Source organism: Canis lupus, chromosome 19 (assembly GCF_048164855.1).
Source record: "Canis lupus baileyi chromosome 19, mCanLup2.hap1, whole genome shotgun sequence".
Taxonomy (NCBI): Eukaryota; Metazoa; Chordata; class Mammalia; order Carnivora; family Canidae; genus Canis; species Canis lupus.
This window is the reverse complement of record NC_132856.1, coordinates 37,111,784-37,136,077: the sequence shown is the minus strand read 5'-3', so window position 1 is coordinate 37,136,077 and position 24,294 is coordinate 37,111,784. Positions and strand designations below refer to the sequence as shown.

At 41.0% G+C, this 24,294-nt stretch overlaps 1 protein-coding gene across 10 annotated transcripts in view; it reads left to right on the top strand.

Annotated features, from left to right (window-relative positions):
- The window catches only part of CACNA2D3 (calcium voltage-gated channel auxiliary subunit alpha2delta 3), a 945,543-nt gene that overhangs the window by 500,927 nt on the left and 420,322 nt on the right, over positions 1-24,294 (top strand). For all 10 annotated transcript variants that reach the window (XR_012011921.1, XM_072785849.1, XM_072785848.1 and 7 more), the window contains 3 exons: positions 5,617-5,677; positions 5,775-5,925; positions 16,946-17,020. Coding sequence is in view for 9 of the 10 variants with exons in the window: in XM_072785849.1 (XP_072641950.1) it covers positions 5,617-5,677; positions 5,775-5,925; positions 16,946-17,020 (287 nt within the window). In the remaining variant the exon portion in view is untranslated. The remainder of the gene's footprint in view (positions 1-5,616; positions 5,678-5,774; positions 5,926-16,945; positions 17,021-24,294) is intronic.

Here is a 24,294-nt window from a genome sequence, read left to right as displayed (position 1 = left end):
TGTGTCCTTAAACAGAAGGGATATTTCTTCATTCTTACATAAGTGTATCCTCAGTCCTTATTTTGTTCCAAGCACTATGTGAGGTCCAGAGGATAAAATGGTAAACTTAACAGAAAAGGTCCTTGCCCTCATGCAGCTCATACTTTTGGGGAAATGTATTCATCAGGGATTTGGGTTGTAAGTGACAGAAACCTCATTCCAGTTAGTTTCAGCAAGGAATACATTTATTGGCTCATGTAACTTGAAATCTAGGGAATGTGCTGTTTCGAGACACAGCTGGATCCCAGTATTCAGCATTGTCATTTGGACTTTGAATCTTCCCTTCTCTTTTTTTAATCTCCACCTTTCTCTACTCTGACCATGTTATACTGGCAGGTGATCTCCTCGTGATGGGGAACGTGGGTATGTGCATGTAGGATTATTTTTCAATTATGGTCCCAGAGGAAGACAGAACATCTGTCCCGATGGCTTAGATGAAGGTACCAGGATTAGTCTGGTTTGGGTCAGATGCCCACATCCTCAAGCGAGGAGGCCTGGACAGTGGGTAGGGCTAGCCATCTGAAACCCTGGGGATTGGTTAGGATTACTGTGGCCTTGCCTAGAGGGGATCCTAAAGGAAGGAACAGAGACCACCAGGGAGACAGACACAAATGAACAGGTCATGATGGTACAGTGTGTTTCATGCTAAGGAGGGAGAAATAGAAGGTGCTAGGAGATCACTAAAAAGGATAGAATCTCAGCTTCTGGAGGTAGGAGCATGAAGTCTCTAAAAGGAGAATTTCAGTAATCATTAGCCTAGTAGCATACCTCTCATGATATTTTCTCTTTATGTATAGATTTACATAGGCCTCCACAAGTTCAGTATAGGTCGCAAGGGCATGTGGTAACACTTTAGTGTGCTGTCTTTTGGATGATGTAAGTGTTCTATGTCTACAATGTTTGATATGGTAACCAGAGGCCACATGTAGCTATTGAGCATGTGAGATGTGCCTAACGAGACTGAACAACTAAAATATGAATTTTATTAATTTAAATCTAAAATTAAATAGCCACATGTGGCTAGTAGATGTTCTGTTGAAGAATGTAACTATGGGAAAAGACTTGTGTAGTCTGATACCCAGTTTCCAAGGTACTGGTCTACCTTTTGTGCCTGTATGACAAAAAGATCTCACTGAACACAGAGAGAACTTCAGTGAGGCTCTTCGGAACACCAGCAACCACCACAGAAACAAAATACTAGTAAACGGCCTTTGAGCTCTGCAGGATTGGTTACGGTTACTCAGGCTTTATCAAAGCTCTGTTTATTTAAGTGTCATCCTTAGGAGTCTTTAGGAATACTGTTAATATTAGTGTAATATTAGGGGCACTTGGGTGGCTCAGTCAGTTAAGTGTCCGACTCTTGATTTTGACTTAGATCATGGTCTCAGGTGGTAAGATCAGGCCCTACATTGGGCTCCATGCTCAGTGGGGAGTCTGCTTGAGATTCTTTCTCCTTCTCCTTCTCCCTCTGCCTCTCTCCCAGCTGGAGTACTTGCTCTCTCTGTCTCTGTCTCTCTCCCTCTAAAATAAATAAATAAATCTTAAAAGTAATAATAATATTAACATTGATAATAATGATAGTGACCCCCATTTATTGAGTACTGTGCTGGGTGCTTACAGAAGCATTGTCTAATATAATTCTCACAATAATACTATGAGCTGGAGCTACTGTCATCTACATTTCACCAATGAGGAAACTGACCAAGAGGTTAACTGGCCGGCCAAGTCATACCACCAGGATGGAAGCGAGTTGATGATGGTGTTCATATTTTCATCACCTCTTTCATGCTTTGTTTTCATGGCAGTTCTTACTCTATAAAATATGAACTCTGGTCTGTAATCCTGAGCCATCAGACTTTCAGTCTCCATCTCCTTTGTTAGGGTATCTGCCCCAGGAGGAAGGAGATATTTGACTCTCTATTACCATCTTCAAACATACATATTAGTATGTATTTGTTGAATGAAGAAATCACTCAGTGGATCAAAGTTTACCAGATCTATTGGCCTGTCACACTTGTAGTAGCAGCTCTGCCTCCTCAGATACAGTAGAGCTACTGCCACTCTGGGAAGCTGGTCGGTCACCAGCTATAGTCTGGTGGGATTCAGTGACAAAGTGGGGACCTGGCATAAATATAGAGTTATACTCCCTTTGTTTTCTCTATTGCTTACCTTTCTTCAAGTCTTCCCAAGCCAATGACTGCATCATTCCTTTTATCTTCAAATTCATGCCCCAGCCAACCTGGGTGACATCCCAAAAAGGCATATTGTCAATTCCAGAAATTACATAGCTCATGAGGGTGCTTCTTGGTTAAGTGGCAATTTCCTGGTTCTGAAATATTTAAGATGAGCCAACTATTATTTCTCTGGGATTTGAAGTTATTGGAACATTTAAAAAATATCTGTGTATATAAAAATTATATACTAAAAATTTGATATAGCCTAGGGGAGGTAGTACCATCTGGGACAGGGTTTCCTTAAGTTTGCCTCCTAAAACATTTTATTGTGAGATTGGAAAAGGAAGGGCTCAGGGGTCAGTTAGCTTGGCCAATGCTGCCTCTGAGATCCAGTTGTGGAGATTCAAAAGATTAAAGGCACTTAGGTGTCTTTCCCATGCATGACAGGGAAACAAATTTTACTTTATTCATTTAACTCATGCTAAAATTAAGAGAACTTCTTATGGGACATCTTCATAGAAATGCTTGTGTAAGGAAGAGCATGGTGGGTTGGGACTTGGAGACAAGTCCTACTCAAAACTGGAAATCTCAGGAAAATCTTTTGAGTTCTGAGAACATGAAGTCCCTGATACGAGTTGAAGATTTCGACCCAAGTGTCAAGTTTGGGCAAGATGGCCCCTCAGGGCCTATCTAGTCCTGACTTGAGTCAAGGTGTGACATTTATTATTCCACCTTAGGCAGCTATGCCTAGAACTGTCTCAAGATATTTTCTTCATCCCTACTCAATGTGTACCTCAAGTCCTCACCAAGAAGGGCCTGGGTCTCATGGTTTCTGCTACTACCCAGGCTCCTTTCCTCTGGCATAGACATGTGCATAGCCATACCAGAATTTCTCCAGTTCCTTGAACTTGACATGCTCTTCTCGACCTCAGTACCTTTGCACATGTCATTCTTTATGCCTGGGGTATTCTTATTCACCCTCTGGCCACTGCTTTTGTTTTATAAGTCTTACTCCTCTACAGTGGGTTGACTATTGTCTCCCCACAAGTTTGTGTCCATCTGGAGCCTCAGAATGTGACCTTACTTGGAAATAGTGTTCTTTGCAGATATAATTAAGTTCAGATGAGATCACACTGAATTAGGGTGGGCCCTGAATCCAATATGACTGATATCCTTAGGAGAGGACAGACATAGAAGGAATATAGAGACAGAGATTGAGGTGATGCAGCTACAAGGCAAGGAGCACCAAGGATTGCTGGGAGCCAGCAGAAGCTGAGAAGAGGTGAGGAAGGCATCCTCCCTAGAGCTTTAGAGGGAACATGACCCTGCCAAAACTTGATTTTAGACTTCTATCCTTCAGAATTGTGAGAGAGCTATTTCCTGTTCAGCCATCCAATTTGTAGGACTTTCGTTAACATCAGCTCTGGGAAACTAGTATACCATCATTCTGTTCTCATTTGGAAGATCCTTCTTCCCATTAGAGATTGGAATCACCTTTTGTATACCATCACAGCCTCAGGCACTTCTCCTTTGTGATATATCTGGTGAATGCAATTTTTTATCATATGCCAACTTCCCTGCTTACATGAGGCCTCCTGAGGGCAGTCAGGGGCTAGGCCTGTCTTTCTCAGTCACTGCTCTCTCCTTCGACTAGCAGAGCACTGGAGTTTGATGAACATTGTGATGAGTAGGCAAAAGGCTCTGGGGTTGTCCCATGTGTTCTGCTTTCCTCTGGAATTGTATCCTTTACCATTTTTCCCAACAGACTAATTTCATGTCAACTTTTTAAAAAGCACCAAGTACACAGCAGTGCCCCGGAAGAGTTACAAGCCCATTTACAGGGGAATGATCTCAATGCAGAAGGAGAGCATTGGGTGTCATTAATCTCTTCCCCTGAGGCCCTAGCCTACATGCTGGGACTGTAAGAAAGAATTGTACCTTTTCATGTCCTAATGGAGCACACAGGGATGGGGTGTGATGGGGAGGAAGGATGGCAGAGTGGGGAGGGGTGGAACAGGAGCAGGTATGGTCCCGGTCTAAGAACATTCACCACAATTCAATTCAAGAAACAAATATCAGCTGAAGGCCTACCATGGGTTAACACATTTAAAAAGAATTATCTTTATTTGGGCTCAAACCAATGCTTTGTGAAATTGGAACATTACCTAGCCTCACCATGGATATCATTTCACTCTGTGTTAAGACCATGCTACCTTAACTGTACTTGACTTTATACAAAGCAGTATATTCATGATTTTTAAATAAGTTATATTCTTGTCCCTTAGTGTACAATATCATGTCAGTTTTATTTTATCTTCATTGCCTAATGACCTTCAGTTGGCAGTGGCTTCTCATACTTCTGGCTTCTGATTTGGCCTATTTATAGGTGGGTCATGTAGGTATAAAGAGAACAGAATAAAATGAATCTTTAGGTAACAAACTGCCATCTCATGGTTTTCTGAGTAATAATTTGGGGGTGTTATCTCAAGCACGTATTCTTATTTCAGCGTGGTCCAGAAAGCTGGCCATCAGGAATTGGATAGGAGACTGCCAATGCTACCATCTGAGTCAGGATTTCTTCCTACAAAAATAATTTTTCTGTTTTTATTTTCTTCACTCTAAAGTCTGTATTTTAAATCCTCCATCCGTGAGCAGCATTGATGGCTGAAAACAATGACTCGCTATCTTATTTTTAGTCAGCAAACACTTTCCTTTTTAAATCAAATTGTATTCTCAAAAACCGAGTTGTAAATAGAGAATGCCAACCTTGGATGTATCCCGACCAGTCTGCAAACCACAAGATGAAGGATATGGGATCCCATCTTACACATGGGGAAAACTCTCCAGGCTTCAAAGCCTGAAATTCAAACTTTGTAATGCAGCATAATTAGGCCCATTTTTTCCATCTCAGTATGGAAAGCCAGGCCAGTATTCCTGATTATATATACAGAAGTGACGGGGGAACAGACCTGCGTGTATTCTGAGATGGAAATGTATTGATGTTTTCTACTCATGTGCTACACATACTGCTTTGCCCAGACCCAGGGACTTGGCCTGACTCTGCCCAGAGGTCTATGAATGATGCTACCAGGTCCAACAACTTGTGAGACAGTGAGAAATGACCATTAGCCACAGGAAGGGGCTGGAGTCTCATCCTTTGTTGACTCCAAAGTCCACTCCAGCAGGTCTTGGAGCAACGGAGCTAAGGACACGTTTGTTATAGTGTTATAGCCCTAAAGCACCTTCCCAGAGATGGCGATGGAGCATGTGATGAGCTCCAGGGCTGGTCATTGCATGTGATTTTTCACCCTGTCTGTTCAATCAGCAAAGCAGAGCAGCCTTGAAATGCTATGAATAAATATTTGAAGTTTCTGGGTTTCTCATAACTTCATTTTTCTTCTAGGGATTAAATGGGAACCAGATGAGAATGGAGTCATTGCCTTTGACTGCAGGAACCGAAAATGGTAGGAAATGGTCAGACTTCTTAGATACTTGTTAAAGGGAGAACTTATGGAGAGGTTCATTTTTACCTCATTTTTGCTTAATTTTCCCCTGACCTAGGTACATCCAGGCAGCGACTTCTCCGAAAGACGTGGTCATTTTAGTTGATGTCAGTGGCAGCATGAAAGGACTCCGTCTCACTATCGCCAAGCAAACCGTCTCATCTATTTTGGATACACTGGGGGATGATGACTTTTTCAACATTATTGCTGTGAGTGCAGCTGTTTTGTGCTTTCTCTGCACTTTGGGCTCATCTAATCTTTCAATAGCAACTGATTCACATTCTCATTGCTTTTGTACATACAGCATTAGATGTCCCGCCTAAGATGAGGACAGGTTAGTCCCATGGGGCTTCACTGAATCCGTATGCTGGAATGGCTTTCAGAGTCTGGGAAAGCAGTGGAGCACATTTCCTCTCCACAAGCACTCGGACACTGCCATCTGCAAAAGTAGCACCAGATTTGGTTTTCCTGGGGAGCCAACCTTTTTGAAACCTTAGGGAATTAGATCTTGCAAGATGTTCCTTAAATGGCTAGTGGAATGATAATAATAATAATCATGATGATGAAACAACTAAACTGTGGAGAGCTGTGTAAGGCTCACAGAACACTCAATCTCAGCTTTAGAAACAAAAGCAGCATTTATTAAGTGCCTATGAATGCCATTTGCTTACTCTTTGTGTTTTCATTGCTTTGTTCCTCACAGCAACTCTAGGAGGTAGGAGATGGTTTTGGCATTTTCTCAGTTGATGCTGGGGTTGAGAGGGTCATTGACTTGCCCAAGGTCCTAGAGCAGGAAGGTGGGAGACCCAGGACCTAAGCAGGCAGTAACATGCTTCCTGGAAAGGAGCATTGATTTCTGGTTTCCATCTCTAGTTCTTTTTCCTCTTTGTCCCAATTATGTGATGTGACATCCCTCCTACTCTTTCCCTAAAGATTATAGCCAAAATGAGGCTGTTTCTTTTCCATGAGTACCTAACCAGGTGCTCCTGCCCAGTGGTCAGCAGTGCTTTGCCACATCACCTCTACCTAGGACATCAGCTGGAGCTTCAGTAATCACATCACCCACAGAGTTGCTGCCAAGGATTACCTGAGCTGGGGCACAGGATGCCCACTGGACCAATGGATATGAAAGAAGGGGTGTTCTTTGAAGAACAGCATAGATGGGCTCCAAGTGTGTGGTCTGTGGCTTGCCCCAGCTCCTGAGCAGAGTGCGTCATCACCAGGTCCTCTATCTGGGCAGCCTTCTGCATGGGCACAATACCTTCTTATACTTGCTAGGAAGAAAGCATGAGTGTTTAAATGACATTGGGTTTATATTACGTTGGGATTACTTGAATTAGTGTCCTGCCTGCATGCTTCTGATGAGACTGAGCAAGAAGGCACAGCTGTGGGTCCCCATGATTTATAGCTTCCGATTTTAAAAAGCCCTAAAAAGAAAAGGAAGAGAAAGAGAACAATACATTGCATGGGAGCAGGGGTTAACCTTGTTTATTTATTCAGCTATACCCAGTGCCTGGGACAGTGACTGGCCAAAAGAAAGAGTTTAAATATGTGTTGAAAGAATAATCCCTAGATCCGTCTTGCCTCCTCCTCCTAAGTGTCCAATGTGGACGTTCTCATTGGGGCTTCACCCCAGCTCTGTGCCACGCAGCACAGAGACAGAGGCGCCACAAGTAGAAGCCTCAGCGTGCGGTCCCACAGCTAGAAAAAGTGGCTCAGTAAGAACTCAGAAACTGGCTTTACCGTATGTCTGCTTTGTGAGCAGAAGTGAAAAAATTAGTGGAGCAGCTCAACCTTGCTGTAAAACTGGCCGCAGGGCACAGTTCTTTCAGGGAATCTTTCAGACAGATCTTTGGGTTTCTGAATCAAGCAAAGTTACTCTAGTTACCAGTCTCCTTGTGAATATGCAAATATAGCTTGATCCCCCCACACATCCTGAAGCATTTACAGATAAGAAGCAGCTAATTTGGGACTATCTTTCTTATTAATCTTTAATTACTCATTACAGAAGTATCAGAAATTAGCATAATAAGAAGTGCTAACTAATTACATCGTGGATCCTTTATCAGTCAGGATTTATTGTTCTGTTAACAAAACCAATCGATTGAAATAATCTTTGTAAGTTCATTAAGATATACAAACAGTGTCAACTCAATAATGAAGACAGAGCGATTAAGATAATTAGCAGTAGACATGCTAGTTATTTTAGAGTAGTTAAGGGAAAAAATTATTATTTTTTTACCCCAATTGCCCCCTTATATAAAGAAGCCCATTAGAGGTCCCATTAACCCTCACTGTACATCTGCTTGTTGGTTTTCAACGTAATTGATCAGCTTCAAGACTATTTACATAATTATTTTGACGAATAGAAAGATACTCTGAACTTTTTTATGTGAAGCCTCTATAGTAAAATCATGAACTCTGTCCCCTAATGGTTAAGAGAATGGATCAAATTCGTTAGTATATTGAAAGCCCGAGGTAATAAAAGGAACCGTTAATTAACAGTTTTACACGTTGATTGTCTTATAGGCAACACATGTGAAAATTTTAAATAATTCAGAAAAGTTCCCATTCCCTTGCTGTTTGCCACTTATTCTGAATTTTTCCATGTATATGAACATATATAATTTTCCACAGCAATAGAATCCTCTTTTCCAGAATATTCAGCAACTTGCTTCCATACTCATAAGCAAATGTATTTGAAGACCAGAGCACTTCATCACATCTAGTTGACATTAATTATTTAACCAGCACCGCCCTCCCCCCCTTTGCTGGGCATCATGCTGTTATGGGTCTTTTTTTCACTCCAAGAATGGACTTGGCCATGTATTTTTGTAGGGCCGGGTGTGCTTCTATTGAATAACATCTAGAAGCAAAATTGTTGGCCCAAAGGGTATGCACATACTTAGGTATTATGAGAATTTCCATTAAGCAGGATATTATGTTTACACACCTAAAAACTATACAGGCATACCTTGGGGATATGGTGGTTTTGGGTCCAGACCACCAAGATTTAACAGATATTATGATAAAGTGAGACAAATGAAGTTTTTGGTTTCCCAGTGCATATAAAAGTTACGTTTACACTATTCAGTAGTCTGTAAGTTTGCAATGGCATTAAGTCTGAAAAACAATGTATGAACCTTAATTTTAAAATACTTTATTGCTAAAAATTGTTAATCATCACCTGAGCTTTCAGTAATGATCCCAGATCACCATACCAAATAGAATAATAAAAAAGTCTGAAATATTGTGAGAATTACCAAAATGTGACAGTGAGACACAGAATCAGGAAGTGCAGTTGGAAAAAATGGTGCCAATAGCCTTGCTCTGCATAGGGTCGCCACAACCCTTTAAAAAGTAAGTTTCCCTCTGTGAAGCACAATAAGATAAGGTATGTCTGTATCAGTCAGCTCCATCTGCTGTAACAAAATACCATAACCTGGGTGGCTTACATGCAGATATCTATTTTCTTATAGTTGTAGAAACTGCAAAGTCCAAGATCAAGGTCCAATAGGGTATGGCTTCTGTAAGAATTCCCTTCCTGGCTTGTAGACAGCCACCCTCTCTTTGTGTGTGCTCATGGAGAGGGAGAGAGAAAAGGAGCAAGCTCTGTCCTGTCTCCTCTTATGTGGGCACTAATCCCATCATGAGGCCTGACCCTCATGACCTCATCTAGTCCTAATCACCTCCCAAAGGCCCCATCTCCAAATACCAATACTTGGAAGGTCCTAAATCACGAATTTATAAATGGTGAATCTCCATGTGCATTCCCTGAAATTGTCTCTTTCAAGGTATGTTTTACCAACATTGCCTTGCCACATCATGGTGGCAGATTTTTTCCCCCATTATGTTTTTCTACACTGGCAAAATTGCTCTAGTAATATGTTGTATGTAGGTTCTTCAGTCTGTTTAAAATGGTTACTTGCCTCCGTCTAGAGGGACATCCCACTGCAGGCTCTTGTAAGTGCAGGGGGATGGGAGGTCTGAAGCTCTTTCCAGAATGCCCTGCAAATCAGTTTGAGTGCATTGTTCCTGTAGGCTGGATTCCATTTACGGAAGAGGACATTATCATTTCACCCTTCATTACACTGTCAGCTTTCTCCTGCTGGCTGGGTAGATGTGTGAGGAGACATTTCAGAGTTTTAGAGAGAAAGTAAAGAATACATTCTTGTTTTTCAGTGGCGGAAGCCCTTGTGTGTTATAGGTATTTGTTTATACAAATCTACTTCATCATTGCCGCTCAGTTTTCAGGGTCCTCATAGGCAGGGGTAAACAGTGGAAAAGCCTTTCCTTGGCCATTTCAGTCAGTTTTGCATGTTTGCATATTTGTATGAAGCTCATTGGCTAAATGCATCTTATATGCCATACTGCAAAGCTTCCAAGTCAGGTCTTTCCAGAGAATAAACATGAAACGATAATGTTAAAAAACTGTTTTGGCTTTCATGGGCAGGGTATTGCAAAATCTAAGACTGATGAACTAAATGATCAAATTATAGAAGAATAGAAGAAATATGAGAGTGATTTTGTGCAGCCGAAGTTAAAATTTAAGGTCAAACCACTGGTGCATGAAGAGAGATGTCACTGACAAGAGAAAAGGCATATTTTTCTGATTTGCTTTGAAGTCTAACTACAAGCCATGCATTAAATTAACAATATTATCATAAAAATGAGGGTGCTAATTCTGTCCGATGCTGAAATTTGAAAAATGATTTTACAGAAGCCTAAGCCATGCATTAAATGAACACAATATTAACTGGACTGATATTGTTAAATCAATTTAAATGCCTCCTGCAGCCTGTGTTTGTGCAGAGCTGAATAGAGAAGAGCATCATTTGTTAGTTCAACCCAGAAGTTTCTGGTGCCCTGGTTTTAATTTGTAGGATTTTCTTTAGAACCGTTTCTCCAGTGCTTTGTCTGCTATGGATTTGCTTTTTAAAGTAATCGATTCCGTATTAAAAGTATGAGGATGGTATTTTCTTGCAGTGCTCATTTGTTCTGTACTACTAATTATGTCCAGTCGTGTTTCAAATTACACAAGAAGCTTTTGTAATGCAGAAGATCTCAGGGATGCCTGTGTTGGTGAAAATATTGTGGGTTCATCTGCTTCGTTACATAAGCCCTACACATTTTCATTCTAAAGGTTGTTTAATCAAAAGTGCACCGATAAAACCATATAAATATTTAATGGAGTTCCAGTAATTCTACATCAGTTTTTTGTATTGCATGAGCATGCCAGCATTTTAATTCTATGTTCTTTTTTTGTTGTTTGTTTTGTTTTGTGGAACTTAGGATTCTCTAAAACGTACCCACTTACTTCATTTACTTTTTGTTTATCTGTTTTTTTGAACGGGGGAGAGATTCTCTCTTTTTTTTTTTTTTTGTTTTTTTGTTTTTTCTTCTGTCAATTTTTTTTTTCTCTAGGCTTTGTTTCTCTTCTTTTCCCTGTGTGATCTGCTCTATGACTTTGCTTTTCATTTGTTTGTTCTATTTCTTCATTCAATGAATTCTATCAAGTGCTAAGAATGAAGTATTATATGAGGGCTGCCACTGTAAATACGGAAGACAGATTGTCCTCTCCTGTGAACCTTGAATTGTGTGTGTGTGTGTGTGTGTGTGTGTTGGGTGTGGGGACAACCAGGAAGCAGATGCTCAGAGCCCAGTGGGGGCAGTGCAGTCTTTGAGGGAGTGGTGAGGGGGCCTGGGAGAGCACAGAGCTGGGCGAGTAACCAGCTGGAGGCCCATTGATGACTTTGTGGAAAAAGTGATGACTGCGGGAACACTAAGGTAGCAGGGCATCTGCAAGAGGTAGGGCAGGTGGAGGAGAATACACAGTTCAGGAGGAAGGTGCTATTTACTGGTGAGTGGTCACTCCTCTCCCACCCACAGGAAGCACAGCCTGGTCCGGTGGGGTTGACTGAAAGGTATTCATTGTCTGGACATATTGGAGTTGGGGGCAGGGTGAATGTGGGAGGTGGGGTGGGCATGGAGGTAGTTGATGATAAAAAGAATGGGGCTGGATGGAGAGAGGCAGGCCAGACCCGACAAGTCTGGTCAGCCACGTAGAACAATTGGGACTTCATCTGGAGGCGGTGGAGGACATGGAGGGTCAGCTGCAGGGTGATGTGTGGGATGTCTCCCTCAAGTTTCTCCCTTCTTAGCTAGGTCTTCCCTTACCCTCTTTCTTAGGTGACTAATGGTCTTCTTCTGTTAGGTCTGAAAGCTCCATTGCTTTCATCCTCAAGTCCAGCTTCCAACATGAAGTAGAGCTGAGTTCTCAATATCATCCAGATACCAGAATCAGCTGGTTTTCACTCTTGGGCTCTAGGCTTCAATTTATGTGAGCCAGCCTGTGACGCAATTCTACACCGACATCAAAGCTTGTGTGAGCCTTGGTGGGTGAGCCCAGCCCATCTATTCTTTGTGTTTAGATCCTTCTCCAACACATTCTGGCCATTCATTTAATCAAACTTAAACCTTGGCTTTCCTATTTTAGATCATTAAAATTCCCATTATGCTGTGTCCCTAACGGTAGATGTAGGAATGGTTACAGGGATTTCACAGGAAGGAAAGAAAAGGCAGATGGCCATGTGTCCTTGCTGTCAGAGTACAGAGTTATGTGGTTGGCATGGGAGAAAGGGAAGGATAGTTCCTGAGAGAAGAGAGGAGTGGGATGTAGTCTAACCCCTGAAGAAGATCATGGGTTTGCCTTAAACCTGTTTTTGTTTTTTGGATGGACCATGGCAACATCATAGATGAGCACTTTTTATCATGAAATGGAAAAATAGCCATTATCTTTAGATGTAATGAGCACATTATTTTATGGATAAAAGTATGAAAAAGTGGTTCATGATCACTTTCCAATGATGATCATGTGCAAATTTAAGCCAGTGTTTTATGTCCCTGGCACATAGCAGGTGCTTACTGGATATTCGGTGGGCAGATAGAGGACCGAAGGGCTCCATGGCAGATGCTTTCCTGGGAGGGAATTTGGCAGTAAGCTGGCTACACAGTCTTGGCTCCATGTCTGCCAAAGACCCTGGCCACTGAGAGGGTTCAGAGTGTGGCATGGAGTGGGCAGTGTACAGCCACGTACCTCAGTGGTTTCTGCCTTCGGTATTTACCCACAGTCACATGTGCCTATTGGTATAGCACTTCTATCCAATGAATGCAGAGCCCGTGCTCTCCAGCAGAGATCAGGAGCATGCGACCCCTGTCCTCACCACCCCCTGCCCACTTAGTAAATGTCAGCTCCAGATGGAGGCTGTATTTGTTGGTCTTTCTCTCTAGGTAGTACACATGACACTCATTTTCTTTCTTCCTTGTGTGTGTGCATCCAGATGACTTCTTTCTCTTTCTTTTATGCCCAGTTCTGCATTGACTCTTCACTGAATTACCTCATTTCATGCTCACCATGAGTTCATGGGAGAAGTTTAGTTACAATTCTCATTTCCAGGGATCCCTGGGTGGCGCAGCAGTTTAGCGCCTGCCTTTGGCCCAGGGCGCGATCCTGGAGACCCGGGATCGAATCCCACGTCGGGCTCCCGGTGCATGGAGCCTGCTTCTCCCTCTGCCTGTGTCTCTGCCTCTCTCTCTCTCTCTCACTGTGTGCCTATCATAAATAAATAAATAAATAAAATTAAAAAAAAAATTAAAAAAAAAAAAAAAAAACAATTCTCATTTCCACAATGCAAATGCTGAGACTCAGAGAGCAGAGAGACCTTGACCAAGCTGATGGTGGAAGAGAATTCCACCTGGTCAGTGATGACGATGTGCACTGCATCCTTTTCTTTTTTAGATTACTGATATCTGATTGTTCAAGTAGGGATGAAGGAGAGCTGTTTATCCGACCACTGTATCTTAGGGCTGGAGGTGACCAGATCTTCAGTTGTGAATTGATATGACCATCCTCCATCATTGTTTCACAAAGTGGAAATCTAGGGAATATCCATTAAAATGTAGAAACTGGAAGGCTTCCAAACAGAGAGCTACTGGGAGCTTGGAAAACAGTTTCACATAAAGGGTACCTTTGGTATTCCCCTAGGGAGAAGCACTGGGTAGTGTGGTGAGCATGCACAGTCCACGGGCCTCCTTGGCACAGCTGCCTGGTGTGCACTCTTTCCTCACATGGACGGCTGAGCCCAACTCCCTTCGGTGATATAGACCAGATTGCTCAGCATAGCTTTATCCTGATGCAGTCAAGGGAAATTAGTCAACTGCAAGCTTGGATGATGCCACTAACAAGCTGGCGAGGGTTCAGAAGAGCAGATTCCTCCACTGTGGCCATGGCTCACACAGTGATGGAAAGCATGGTTTTGATTACTGCACATGTTCCTCCCTGATGAGGGCAAGAACATCTTGGTCTTTACTTTTCAGCCCACTCTGCAGCCCCCCACATATATAGGCCTTCACACTAGCAAAGCAATTTCAGGTCTGTTGCCTCACTGGATCCTCACAGGGTCCCCTGGAGGGTAAACAGAAGATGACTTAGCACTTCTTATGTATAAGAATCCAGGACATGAGGTTAGGTGACTTTCCCAAGACCACACAGGAAGTACATGGCACGTGGACCCATGTGTCCTGACTCTCACCTCAGACTATGCAACCCCAGGAGTCAATATTGATAATGTGTATTAAGTAGAATGTAAAGTTTAAAATTCTCCTAGAAAATAGAGTTGGGAAGTTTGAGAGTGCAAGGTACAGAACAACTGAATACAGCCTGCTTCAGCATATAGGCATTTCATAATCTCTGGAAGAGACGTGCAGCACGGCAGCTATAGGTTTGGCGTGATGCTTCAGCAGTGTCATCAATGACCCACACTGGCTCCATCTTCTTGAGCTTTGCTCTCCATTCTTAATCTCATCACCTCATGGTTGTAAAATGGATGCTGCAATCGTGCAGTGGCATCCCAAGTGGGAAGGAACATGGGAAGGTGGGCAGTGGGTAAAGAAGATTTTTCTTTCAATGGCAAGACAATTCAGTGAAAGTCCTGAGAAAATGACCCTTATGTTTTGTTGGCTGGGAATGGGTCATGTGACCACCTCTAGCTTAAAGGCGGGTAGGAAAACATGCGTCCAGCAGAGCAGGACAGGATAGCTGTGATTAGCTAAGAATAATTATGCTCCTGGCTTTGGAATGGGCATCTTGTGACCCTCATCTCACTCAGTCAGCAAAGGAGGTAGAGGACAGAGGAATGGCTGCTTTTTCAGCAACTTCCAGCATCAGTCCAATATGGGCTGAGAATGTTGGAGAAGCTCTTCTTTGAGTTGGACTGTGATTTGCTTCCTGAATCCTCAGATGATGTTCCATTTGTTGACTAATGGAACAGTCATGCTCCCATTTGTCAATAGCTAATTCCAGAATTACATCAATGTGTTTTTTCTCTGTACCTTCTCAGAGGCGATCTAAGCCCTATGACCATTGAACTGTAATTTCTTCAAAGGCTTTTGCATGGCTGAGAACAAAGATTAAGGACGGAGCCAGAGTCAGACTGATGGGAACCACAGAGGCTTGGGGGCCAGAGAGGAGAAATTGGGGGCTTTGAGGTCCTATGGTCATTGGCTGAGAAGTCAAGCTGCCTGGGTTTGAATCTGGACTTTGCAGTGACTTTGGACAAGTTGTTCATCCTTGTTCTGCCTTGGTTTCCCCGTCTGTAAAGGAGGCATGGTTGAGGTATGCCGTTGAATGACGTCTAGCCTGTGCCTTGATGAAGAGAGTACTCAGTCACAGTGAGTTGCTGATGTCATTATCTCCGCTCCTGCCTGCTTAGCAAGTGCTTCAACCCTGAGACAGGAGGTGTTTCTGTCACTATCATAGCAGCTGCATGTCTGGCCCTCTGCAGTCTGTCACTGAGGTGTGTCTGGAGCAGTGGGCCCATGCTCATCTCTTTATTCACTCACTTCCCTGTGCACAGCCCTCCATGGTCCTCACTGTCCACTTGAAGTCTGCACTCCTTAGCCAGACTTTGCTTGAGAGCTGGACCTGTGAGAAATGGCTCTCGTTCCTTTCCTCTAGAGCTTTGGGCTGGACTTTCAGTAGCTGGAGTGGGAAATGTAATAATGCTCATTGAACACATGATTCTTGGACACCGACCTTGGGCCCAGCCCTGTGCTCATCACAGGGAGTGTACCAAGGGGCCAGATATGGGTCCTGACAATGTGGGCCCACCTATGGTAAGGGGTCCAGACCCCAGGCTATTAGAATTTGGGAGTTTGCAGGAAAGGAGCTTCACCTACACCAGAGGCTGCTTCCCAGAGGAGGCAGGAATGATGTAACCCAGAGTATGAACAGAAGTCAGCTGGGAGATGCCAGAGCAAGAGCTCCAGGCAGAGGGCCCTGAGTGGGAGAAGAAGATGAGATATCTCAGAGGGCAGGAAGGGAATTGGGGTTAGCTAGTGCTGAGGTTTTAGGGAGGGCTAATGAAGGAGTGAAGTTGGAAAGATCAACAGGGCCAAGTGTCCAGAGCCCTGCCACACCCTGGGAAGGTTTATCTGCAGAGCAGTGGAAATTGTGAATGGGGTTGGCAGGAAGCAACATGACCTGATTTGTATTTCAGAAGGACCCAGCCTAGCCACAGTGCATAGAATCATGCTTAAATTTCCATTTTCTAATTGTGAGCTTTCAACAAAAACAAATGGTCACATTCTAGGTATTCTGGGATAAAAAGGAATGGGAAGGCTGGCCTTGGCTGGCTTGTATGGAAGGTGGTGCTGCTGCTCTTGAGCAGCACTCTGATAAAAAACCACAGAGCCTCCCAGAGTAATGGAGGAGGGGGGGGGACATCAAGGCCTTTCCTCCATTCTGTTTTTGTTACTCATGTGTGGCCCACACACAGGTCCTTGGGCTCCAGAAAACCAAAGATGGGAGCTGGAGTGATATTTGCGCAACTCGGGATGATCTTGAGATCCCACCTGGATCATGCAGTCAGCCATGGCCACAGAGGCCCAGTGTTTGGAGCCATCCCCGAAGGATAGTCAGTTAACTGTGTACACCCCCTGAACATTGCCATCTACCAGCACAGGCTCTAGAACTTTCTTCCTCAAACAAGAGAAGAATATTTGGCACTTAAGCACGATTTTATGTAGAGGCATCAATTGAGAAAGTCACCTATGTGAATGAACTGAGCCTGTAGTTATGTTGTTTTTTTGTTTATTTGCATGTACCCTTAAATTATCTGGTACCCCTCAAATGATTAATTGTGTCCCCCTGGCTCTTTGATCTCTTTACAGTATAATGAGGAGCTTCACTACGTGGAACCTTGCCTGAATGGGACATTGGTGCAAGCTGACAGGACAAACAAGGAGGTAGGGTCTGCAGCTGGGCAGGTGCATCAAGGGTCATGATACAAACCTAGTGTCTCTTACAGTGGTTGCTGACAGTATTTCTGTTCTAATTTTTACAAATTCATCAAAGTATTGCCTTTCATTAAGGGCCTTGGAACCTCAGTGCATAGAACATTTATGAAGAAGCACAAATAAAATCATGGCAATAAAATAATTACATTGAGTTCAGAAGCTCAATAGTTCTGAAATAATTGCATTGATTTACTTTTTTTTCTTACTGTGTACACATTCTGTGTTGTGCTTGATACCTGTGTTGACACCTTTGAAAGAATATGGCTTTTGCTGAGATTTCAAAGAAAATTGAAATCCCCTTGTTAAATTTCTTGTTTTTCCTACTATAATTGATTAAACAATTGTTGGGGTAGCTATTGGGGTAACTTGTCTCCCAGGTTAGAAGGTAAGCTTTATGATGATAGGGATGACGTCTGTATATTCAATGCTCTGAGCATTGCCTGCTGCATAAATATTGTGGAACAAAAGGAAGGTGTGTTAAAGGAGGACCTTAGGAAGTGGGGTAGAAGTTGCTCTTCTAATTGGAGAATTCTAGGAAAAATCCCAGAATAGATATCTCTAGAATAAAGCTTGTTTCCCCTTAGTCATATTAATTAAATAATTATTTTTGAGAAAGAGCGAGCAAGCACATAGTGGGGAGGGGAGGGGTAGGGAGAGAGGGAATCTTAAGGAGGTTCCATGCTCCGTGCAGAGCCCAGTGTGAGGTTCGATGTCAGGATCCTGAGATCATGATCTGAGCTGAAATCAAGAGTTGGACACTTAACTGACTGAGCCGCCTAGGCATCCATCCCCTTAGCCATCTTTAAATATGTCAGTACAAAGCATCACAGTTACCACCATACCACCCCCTACAGGGCTGAGTAACAATTTAGGTTGAAGGTATAGCTGTGGCTGCAACAGTATCACACCTCCTGGGACACACAACTACCATTATTCATTGTGTTTTGTTGTATCTGTCGTTCGGGGCTGCCCCTCTCCTGGAGAGAAGACTCCCAGGAAGTGGCTGAGGGCAGTGGCAAAGCAGGTTTCTGTAAGGCACAGTGCCTGTGCTGGGGAGACACCCCTAGCTTAAAGGGACAGGGAGTGGCATGGCTACTATTTTAGGTACAGGTGGTAGAAGCATTTGGTTGGGCATCTCTGAGGGAGTAAACAACAGGGAGGATTAGGAGAAATTTGCTCCAGCTAGAAGACAGAGTGAGAAGGAAAAATTATACCAGAGTTAATATCTAAGCTTCAATTTGAGGGGGAAGAAACTCCCTAATAAGCTTTATGTTTGGAGGGAGAAATAAGTGCATTGTAGTTCACAGAACAAGTGTATCTAGAGAATGTTTGTTCATAGCCATTTTTAGGATAAGGTAGGACATAATGACTTAGACCTCCATTTATCTTTTTAAATAAATTTAATTTATTTAAAATTTATCACCAGTTTTCCTAGGGACCTTCCTCTTGTTTGACCATTGCCTGGGTTTGAATTCCACCTCCTTCCCAATACTGTAGCATTGAAATATCCTCCAGAGCCTCAGATAGCTGTCCAGTGTTGGTGCCTGCAACATTAAGTAGAAAAGAAGCTTAAAATGACCAAGACTTCCCTTCAGATTGCTTCCCAAATAAACAAAGGACAGTGTGATATTTAGATAGCTGAGGTCTAATGAAGGAAAAAATTGTTGGAGAAAATGGGATGAGCATTTATTTAAAATTACCTTTGAAAATGTTTGGATATTGAAGACTGGAGTGTTTTTGAATATAAACATTTATCTGGACATATGATTCTGCCAATGTGGAGTAGCCACATTACAATCAGATTCAACCCCTTACAACTAAAACACCATGGATGTAAACCAACACACAAGTATAGAAAGACTGCAAGGTGAGCTGCCTCCACCTAAAGACATCGAGCTGAGTTCTCTGGGTCTCCTTGTTGATTCCCATCAGACATCTGAATGTAGCACCCAGAAGCCTCCCTCCAGCACCTACAATAGGCAGAGACCAAAAATAATAATTCTAAAAAAAAAACAAGAAAAGCCTGTCCCTTCTAGTCAAACAACCAGGAAAGGGGTAGCCTTACAACACAAAACCTTTGTGATAATACCTTTTCTACTCCAGAAAAACACCAATGGAACAACTATAGGCCAACCCTCCACAGTTTCAGCAGGGGATGAACAAGAAATTGACCTTCCATCTCACCCACACCCACTTGGCCCTTGTGCTATACCTCAACACAGAGACTGATGGCTAAGAAAAGGATTATATAAGATCCAGAATCTCACAATATAAAACCTAAAATGTTCAGAATACAATAGAAAACCCCTTGTCATCCCCAAACCAGGAAAATCACAATAAGGATGAGGAAAGACCATCAACAGAAGCTAATATTGACATGAATCAGATGTTGAAATTATAAAATCGCTTCAACAAGCAATTAGGAATTCTCTTGAAACAAATGAAAAAAAATAGAAAGTCTCAGCAAAGAAATAGAAGTTATTAAACAGAGCCAAATGGAAATTATAGAACTGGAAAATACAGTCACCAAAATAGAAAGCTCACTGGACCAGCTCAGTAGTATAGTGGATATGACAGAAGATAAAATCAGTAAACGTCAGGACAGATCAATAGAAATTACCCAATTTGAACAGCAGTGAGAAAATAGAATGGAACAAAATGAACAGGGTCTCAGGGACATGTGGGGCGATAACTGAAGAGCTAGCTAACATATCACAAAAGTCCCAGGAGAGGAGAGGGAGAGTAGGACTAGATATATATTTGAAGATATATTGACTGAAGACTTCCTAAAATTAGTGAAAGTCATAAACGTACATATTCAAGAGGCTGAATAGATTCTGAATAGGATAACCCAAGTCACTCCATGGCAGGGCATATTAAAAACATAATTAAACGAAGGGGAAAAAATAACTTGATAGCAACAGAGGAAAAAAGGCACAGTGCTTAGACTACCAGTTTGAATGACAACTGACTTATCATCTGAAATCACTGTGGCCAGAAGAAAGTGGCAGAGCATTTTTTAAGTAATAAAAGAAAACAACTGTCAACTCAGGATTCTGTATTCAGTGAAAATGTCCTTAATGAATGAAGGGAATAAAAACATATTCAGATGAAGGAAAACTATAAAAAAATTTTACTAGCAAATCTACTTGTAAAAAGTGGCCAGAGAAATTCTCTAAATAGAAAGGAAAAACAAAAACAAAAATAAAAACAGAAAAAAGCTTAAAACTTCAAAAAGGAAAGAATATTAGATTGGGTTAAAATAGGAGTATAGTAGAGTATCCTAATTATCAGGAGATTATTAAGTCATATTGGATAATTGAAGCAAAAATTATAGCATCATCTGACATAGGCCCATTGTTGCTAAGAAAACAAGCCAATTATATTTTGAAAGTATGGAGGGTAAAAGGACCTAATTAGAAATAAGATTTCTACATCTTAGTAGAAGTGGTAAATGCTGATATCAGTAGATTATGATAAATTGCATATTTATATTATGACACCCAGAGCAACCATTAAGAAAACAATGAAAAGAGACATACAGGTGTCCCACACTTTTTGAAAGGTCACTTTACACCACTTTGCTTTTATAAAAGAGCTACATTAGCACCTGCTTTTGCTAACTGAAAGATAGCTGAACAGGATTTTTGCTTTTATGAAGAAAGGCACAAAGCAAAAATAGCATCCAGCATTTGTTTTGCAGTAAGCTGTTATTGAGATGGGGTGCACCCTGAGCGATGAGAGTGGCCCTGCCAAACTCCTTCCCCAGGAACCATGAAGGCATGAAACCTCCATAGCTTTGAGCTGTGTCTCTGAGCATCTGTGCTTCATCTCCATTTATTTTCTGCGTCACTTAGCAAGATGTGTCCTAAGGTATCAGAAAAGCCTAAGAGAGATTATTTTTGGGTCTGGGAATGCGCAAACATTTTTCATATAAATTACTGGTAATTGCTTCTTTGCTTTATGCCATTTCGGTTTGTAACAAGTTTCATAGGAATGTTCTACTTTCGGATAGTGGGGGAAATGTACTTAACAAGTAATTCATAGGAATGTAAGAAGTAAGACACAGAGGAAATGAGCAGGAAAAAAGATAAACTGGCAGATGTAAGCCCTAACATATCACTATTTAGTGATCTTAAATGTAAATGGTCTGAACACAGCAATTAAAAGACAGAGATTGGCAAGTGGATTTTTAAAAATATAACCATATGCTGACTACTAGAATTTCACTTGAAATACAATGACACAGATATGTCAAAAATAAAAGGATGGGAGAAGGTACACTATGCAAACTTTTTTTTTTTTTTAAGAAAAATCAGGAGTGGCTATATTAAATAGTAAAAATTACTATTACTAGAGACAAGGGCAATACAGAAGAATAAAAGAATCAATCCACCAGGAAGACGTTAACAGTCCTAAATATGTTTGGACCACATTACAGAGCTTCAAAATACATGAAACAAAAACTAACAGAACTGAGAGTAGAAATAGATAAACCTAGAGTTCTAGTTAGGGACTTGTACTCTGCACAGTCAGTAACTAATAGACTACTGAAAAGAAAGTCAGCAAGGATATAGAAGAACTGAAGCACATCATCAACTGATAAGATCTAAATAACATTTTCAGGACATTATACCCAACAACAGCAGAAGACACATTCTTTTCAAGCACTTATGGAACCAAGATAAAGAATATTTGGGGTCAAAATAGAAACCTTCATAAATTTAACAGAGTTGAAATCATACAGAGCATGTTTTCTGTTGACAATGGAATCAAGCTAGACATCAATCACAAAAAAGACAACAGAAAAATCTCCAAACACTTAGAAATTAAGTATACTACTAAATAATACATGGGCCAAGAGGAAGACTTGAAGGAAATTTAAAAAATATAAAAATGAATGAAAATGAGAAAACAATATATCAAAATATGTGGGACAAAACCATCACAGTGTTGAGATGGAAAGTTAGAGCAATAAATGTTTATATTAAAAAGAGGAAGGCCTCAAATTCATAATCTAACTTCCTACCACAAGAAATTAGAAAAAGGAGAGAAAAATAAACCCATAGCAAACAGAAGGAAGGAAATAATAAAGAGCAGAAATCAGTTAAATTGAAGCAGAAAAACTACAGGGAAAAATTAATGGCACCAAAACCTGGTCCTTCAAAAAGTTATTAATAAAACAAATAAATCTCTAGAAAGACTGACAAGTAAAAGGAGAGAAGTCACAAATCATCAACATCAGGCATGAAACAGAATATTACTACAGAACTGCAGTCATTAAAAGGATAATAAGGGAATATTACAAACAATTTTACATTCATAAATTTGACAACTTAAAAGAAATGAACCAAATCCTTAAAAACCATAAGCTACCAAAATTCAACCAAGATGAAATAGATAACCTGAATAGTCCTATAAATATTAAAGAGATTGAATTCATAATTTAAAAGTTTCCAAAAAGAAATCTCGAGTCCCAGATGGTTTCACTGGACAATTCTACTAAACATTTAGAGGAATTAATACGAATATTACAAAATCTTTTCCAGAAAAATAGAAGAGGAGGGAAATCTCTTCAACTAATTTTATGAGGCTAGTGGTTCCTTGATAAACCAGACAAAAATAGTACATAACAGAAAAAAAAAAAAAAAAACCTAACCTGGCAGGGGAGAAACCTACCAACCATAACCCTCATGAAGGTCCTCATGAGGACAAAACTTTAGCACATCAAATCTAACTATATATATCTATTTCTACAGAATAATACACCACCACAAAGTAGGATTTATTCCAGATATGCAAGGCTAGCTTGACATTGGTTTTGAATCAATCAATGTTATTACTGAATTGTAGTTCAGTAGAATAGAAGAAGGAACACAGAAATATACCCACACAAATATGCCCAACTGATTTTTGACACAAGTGCAAAAATAATTCAATGGAGGAAAAATATTCTTTTCAACAAATGGTACTGGAGCAATTGAACATCCATAAACAAACAAATTAAAAAACTTAATCTTGGGACACCTGGGTGGCTCAGTGGTTGAGCACCTGCCTTCAGCTCAGGGCATGATCCTGGGATCCAGGATCAAGTCCCACATCGGGATCCTTGCAGGGAGCCTGCTTCTCCCTCTGCCTGTTTTTCTGCCTCTCTCTCTCCGTGTCTCTCATGAATAGATAAATAAAATATTTCTTTTTTTAAAAAAACAACTTAACCTTGGCCCAAAGCTCCCTACTTAAATAAAATTTACATTACTCAGCCATTAGAAATGACAAATACCTACCTCAAATGAACCAAAGATTTAAATGTAAAGTGGACAGCTTTGACACTCTAAAAAAAAGTAGGAGAAAATCTTTAGAATCTAGGGCTAAACAGAGTTCTTAGGCTTGATGCCAAAAGCACAATCCATAAAAGGGAAATTTAATAACATTAACATTGGGGGAGGGGACCCAAAAACCTTCTGCCATGTGAAAGACCCTGATGAAAGGATGAATAGATATGTGGCTTGCAGATATCTTCTCCCAAGTTATATTTGTAAGCCACATATCTGAAAAAGAATTAGTATATAGAGAATATATAAATAACTCAAACTCAACAGTAAAAACAATCTGATTGGAAAATGATCTAAAGACATGGAGAGACATTTTACCGAAGAAGATGGCAAGTAAGTACATGAAAAGATATTCAACATCCTTAGCTAGGGAAACGCAAATTAAAACTCCAATGAGATGTTACTACACACCTATCAGAAGGGCTAAGATAAAAAAATAATCAAAGAAAAAAGGAACACCAAATGATGGTAAGGATGTGGAGAAACTGGGATGATGGTAATGTAAAATAGTATAGCCATTCTGGAAAACATTTGGCAGTTTCTTATAAAACTATACATGCAGTTATTTTGTGTTCCAGCAGTCACACTCTTGGGCATTTATCTCTGAGAAATGAAAACTTACGTTCACACAAAAAGCTGTGTGCAAATAAATGTTCATAGCAGCTTTTATTCGTAGTAGACCCAAACTGGAAACAACCCAGGTATCCTTCAGAAGGTGAATGGTTAAACAAACTGATATATCCATGCCACAGAAGGTGAATGGTTAAACAAACTGATATATCCATGCCACAGAAGGAGTCTTTTAATCTTTGGAGAATTATCTTGAGTTAAAAAAAAAAGAAAAGAAAAGAAAAGCCAATCCCCAAATAATATATACTTCATGATTTCATT